The sequence below is a fragment of the Plecotus auritus genome (assembly GCF_963455305.1).
Source record: "Plecotus auritus genome assembly, chromosome: 5".
Classification (NCBI taxonomy): domain Eukaryota; kingdom Metazoa; phylum Chordata; class Mammalia; order Chiroptera; family Vespertilionidae; genus Plecotus; species Plecotus auritus.
In genome coordinates, this window is record NC_137776.1 from 49,532,032 (window position 1) to 49,535,294 (window position 3,263).

The 3,263-nt window shown below is 66.0% G+C and overlaps 1 protein-coding gene across 1 annotated transcript; it reads right to left on the reverse strand.

Annotated features, from left to right (window-relative positions):
- Positions 1-295: 295 nt before the first annotated feature.
- On the reverse strand, positions 296-2,341 carry SP5 (Sp5 transcription factor). The gene is made up of 2 exons (XM_080669342.1): positions 2,210-2,341; positions 296-1,495 (listed from the first exon to the last, which is right to left on the reverse strand). The coding sequence occupies exons 1-2, from the start codon at positions 2,258-2,260 to the stop codon at positions 350-352; spliced, it is 1,197 nt and encodes a 398-aa protein (XP_080525468.1). The 5' UTR covers positions 2,261-2,341; the 3' UTR covers positions 296-349.
- Positions 2,342-3,263: the final 922 nt, after the last annotated feature.

Consider the following 3,263-nt stretch of genomic DNA (forward strand, 5'->3'; position numbering starts at 1 on the left):
AAGGTTCTTCCGCTTTAATTCAGCAACGTTTCCCATACACAGGTCAGCTCAGGGCAGTCCCCCCAAACGGCAGGTCTCCCGGACGGTGGGTGGGAATGGTTCAGAGCTCGAAACCGCCCTTTCGTGGCGCAGAGCCCTCCGCCCTACCTCCCCTGCTTCTCCTGGGCACAGGGGTCCCCGTCCGCCGGCCTGGCCAGGGAAACTGGAGGCAGACATCAGGAAGGGGCAAGTGCCTCTGTTGGGACTCCCCTCAGCCAGCTGCCCACAGGCCCCCAGGACCGCCCTCCTTCCCCGTAGAGGTGCTGGGGAGTGCGAGACGGGAAAGGTCTAGACTCGCCCCCGGCTGGGCTCACAGATCCCGTGGGTCCTCCCGCTTGACGCCGGCCTCAGCAACTTTGAGCTTCTTATTCTGGTGCGTCTTGACATGCTTAGCGAGATGGTCGCTGCGCATGAAGCGCTTGCCGCACTCGGGACAGGCGAAGCGCTTCTCGCCGGTGTGAGTCCGCAGGTGCCGCTGCAGCTCGTCCGAGCGCGTGAAGCTCTTGCCGCAGAACAGCCAGTTGCACACGAAGGGCCGCTCGCCCGTGTGCCAGCGCAGATGCGCCTTCAGGTGCGACGTCTTGCCGTACACCTTGCCGCAGCCGGGCACGTGGCACACGTGCTGCTTCTTCTTGCCCGGCTCTGGCTCCGGGGCGCCGCCCGCCGCCTGGCAGTTGGGGCAGCGGCAGCGGCGGCACCTCCTGGCCGTGGCCGCCAGGGGGGCCTTGGTCTGCAGCAGCGCGGCTATCTGGCTCTGGTACTGGGCAAAGTCCGACGGACCCAACACAAGGCCCCGTTGGAGGGCGGCAGCGGCTGCGGCGGCAGCAGCGGCAGCAGAGGCAGGGAAGCGGGGCGCGTGGGGCCCGCCGGCACAGGCTCCCGACAGGCTGCCCCCCGGAACCCCGGCGGTCCCCGGCCCGGTGCCCGCCTGCGGGATACTCCACCATGGGAGGTCGTCGGGGGCTGGGTTGGGGGACAGCTGTCGGCACGTGGGAGGCGGCGGCGGGGGCGGCGGGGGCAGCAAGTTGGAGTAGCCGGGCGGCAGCGCGGCCTGGGCCGCGTAGGGCACGTAGGCAGGCGCGCAGCTGGCGGGCAGCGCCGCCATGCTGGAGGGCAGCATCTTGACGGGTGAGAATTCGTAAGGGTACGAGGGGTCGGCAGGGGGGGTAAGCGGTAGCTCGTGCGCCGCCCCGAAGGACGGCTGGAGGTGAGTTTTCTGCGGCGTCAGCCCCAGGCTGGGGTGTGGGGGCGGCAGCGCGCCCGGCGAGTGCGCCGGCATGTCGGAGGTCCACGGGTGAAAAAGCCTGGAGGGCGAGCCCAGCGCTGGGTCGTAGGGCACCTGCAGGAAGTCCGGAGGCGCCGCAGCGCCCGGCTGGCCAATACGGCTACAGGTGGCGGCTAGCAGCGCCAGGGGTGAGTGCTTGCCCAGGTCCGGGGAGGCGCTGGGGGTGCGGTCCTGCATGGGCGGCGGCCGGGGAGGGCGGAGAACAGACAAAAGGTTAGCGCTCCAAGCGCGGTCTCCAGGCCAGCCCGCCACCCCCTCGCCAGCTATTATACTGCCGCCCCTCCCCCGCCCGCTGCCCCTCCCCCGCCACCGAACCCCACGCACGCACCCACCAGTCCCGGGAAACTTTTGGTGCCTGCGCTACCTGCACGCGGAGCGCACGAGGGCTCCTGTTGAATTACTGTACTTGGCTCACGGAGACGGCACCCAATCTTAGAGGAACCAGGCACGGAGTGGGAGGGGAAGGGATCCGACCCGCGACTCCCGATTCCGCGGTCAGAAGGGGCCTGGAGACACCCACAGCCGGACTGCCCTTACTCCCTCCCTCTCATCTTTTAAGCTTTTTCCACGCGACTCTCGGGCTCCTCCCCCGCCCCCGCCCCTGACTGAAATCAGCCGGGGGGGCCCCGCTGGGTCAGCTAGGGCCTTGTTCTCAGCCAGAGGCACCCCAGTACCACCCCTGGACCCGCGGGTCCCTCCCCAAAAGGCCACACTCTTGACACCAAGCTTAGGTGCTAAGTTGGCGTGGGCACCCCCCTAAGTCTGACTCCAGCGACATCCACGGAGCACGGCTCCTTTTGAGACTCAGGGTACGCAGAGTACCTGGAGAAATCGAGACCCGACCCTTCCCACCTTTCCCTCGCCCCCTCCGAGCCCAGCCCTGACCTGGAGGAAGGCCTGCAGTGAGTCGTTCCGGAGGACGGCAACGGCGGCCATGGCTACAGTTTGCCGGCGGTTGGCTGCGGAGCAGGGCGCAGCCGAGGCATGGAGACCCCAAGGCAGGACGGACGGCCCCCCTCGCCCCTCGCCGGCGCCCGCCCTGTGCACTGGGGCCCACCCTGCCCGCGCCCCTGGCCGCACCCCGCTCGCTCGCCCAGCGCGAAGTCTGAGCGCTTCAGGATCACCTCCAAGAATTTGATAAGGACTTTGCTGGGCCGCCAGCCAGTCAGAGGGAAGATTTATGGCTTTGAAGTTTGCCGCTACCCAATCATCAAAGAATAGCGGCTCTTTCAGAAGCGAAAGCAAATCCTTTGAATCCACAAAGCTCCTATGGTGTGTTTGTTGGTCTGGATAAAAGAACTGATTATTAGGGGGGATGGGAAGGGAGGAGATAAAGGCGGGACAATTAATGAAGTAATCACTATGTGGGAAATGTATATACACAAATAATTGGATTTTCCTGATCAAAGGGGGCCTTGCCGCCGGGAGACCCGCGCTTGGTTGCTTGAGACTCTCTATCCTCCTCCCCCCGCCTCCCTTGCAATTAAAGATTTGCACCGAGGCTGCGCCCAAAGTGACAAAGTGTCTTTGTTATCTCCAGAGAAATCTGCCCCCGTCTTCCAAGCTCGGACTTGAGACGGAGATGAGGGCAATTCTCCCCTCCCCGGTACTTACACACCTCACGCCGGAACTGTGTGCGCACACCGCGGACCCGAGGGAATTCCCGGGGCGGGGCGTGGGCCTCACCTCGCCCCGCCCGCCGCGTGCCCCCCTGCCCGCCTCAGTGAAGCCGCCGGCTGGGCTGTGACCCGAGGCGGGGTGGGGCGGCCGCCCAGAGCCGCAGTGGGTGGCGCGCACACTTCAGGGCCGCCCGCCTGACAAGCTACTGGGGCCCTCTTGAGACGTTCCTACTGGCGACCTGGAAGTTTTCTAGGGCCACAACTTTGCAAATAGTCTGGGAAAAACACCCGTGCCGCGCTTATTCCCAAAGCCGAGCTGG

What these genes read in the sequence shown, in the direction of transcription:
- SP5 (XM_080669342.1), bottom strand. Translation starts at nt 2,260, where the DNA reads ATGGCCGCCGTTGCCGTCCTCCGGAACGACTCACTGCAGGCCTTCCTC. An exon ending in CACTGCAGGCCTTCCTCCAG is followed by an intron (nt 1,496 to 2,209) that starts GTCAGGGCTGGG and finishes CCGCCCATGCAG; the next exon opens with GACCGCACCCCCAGCGCCTC.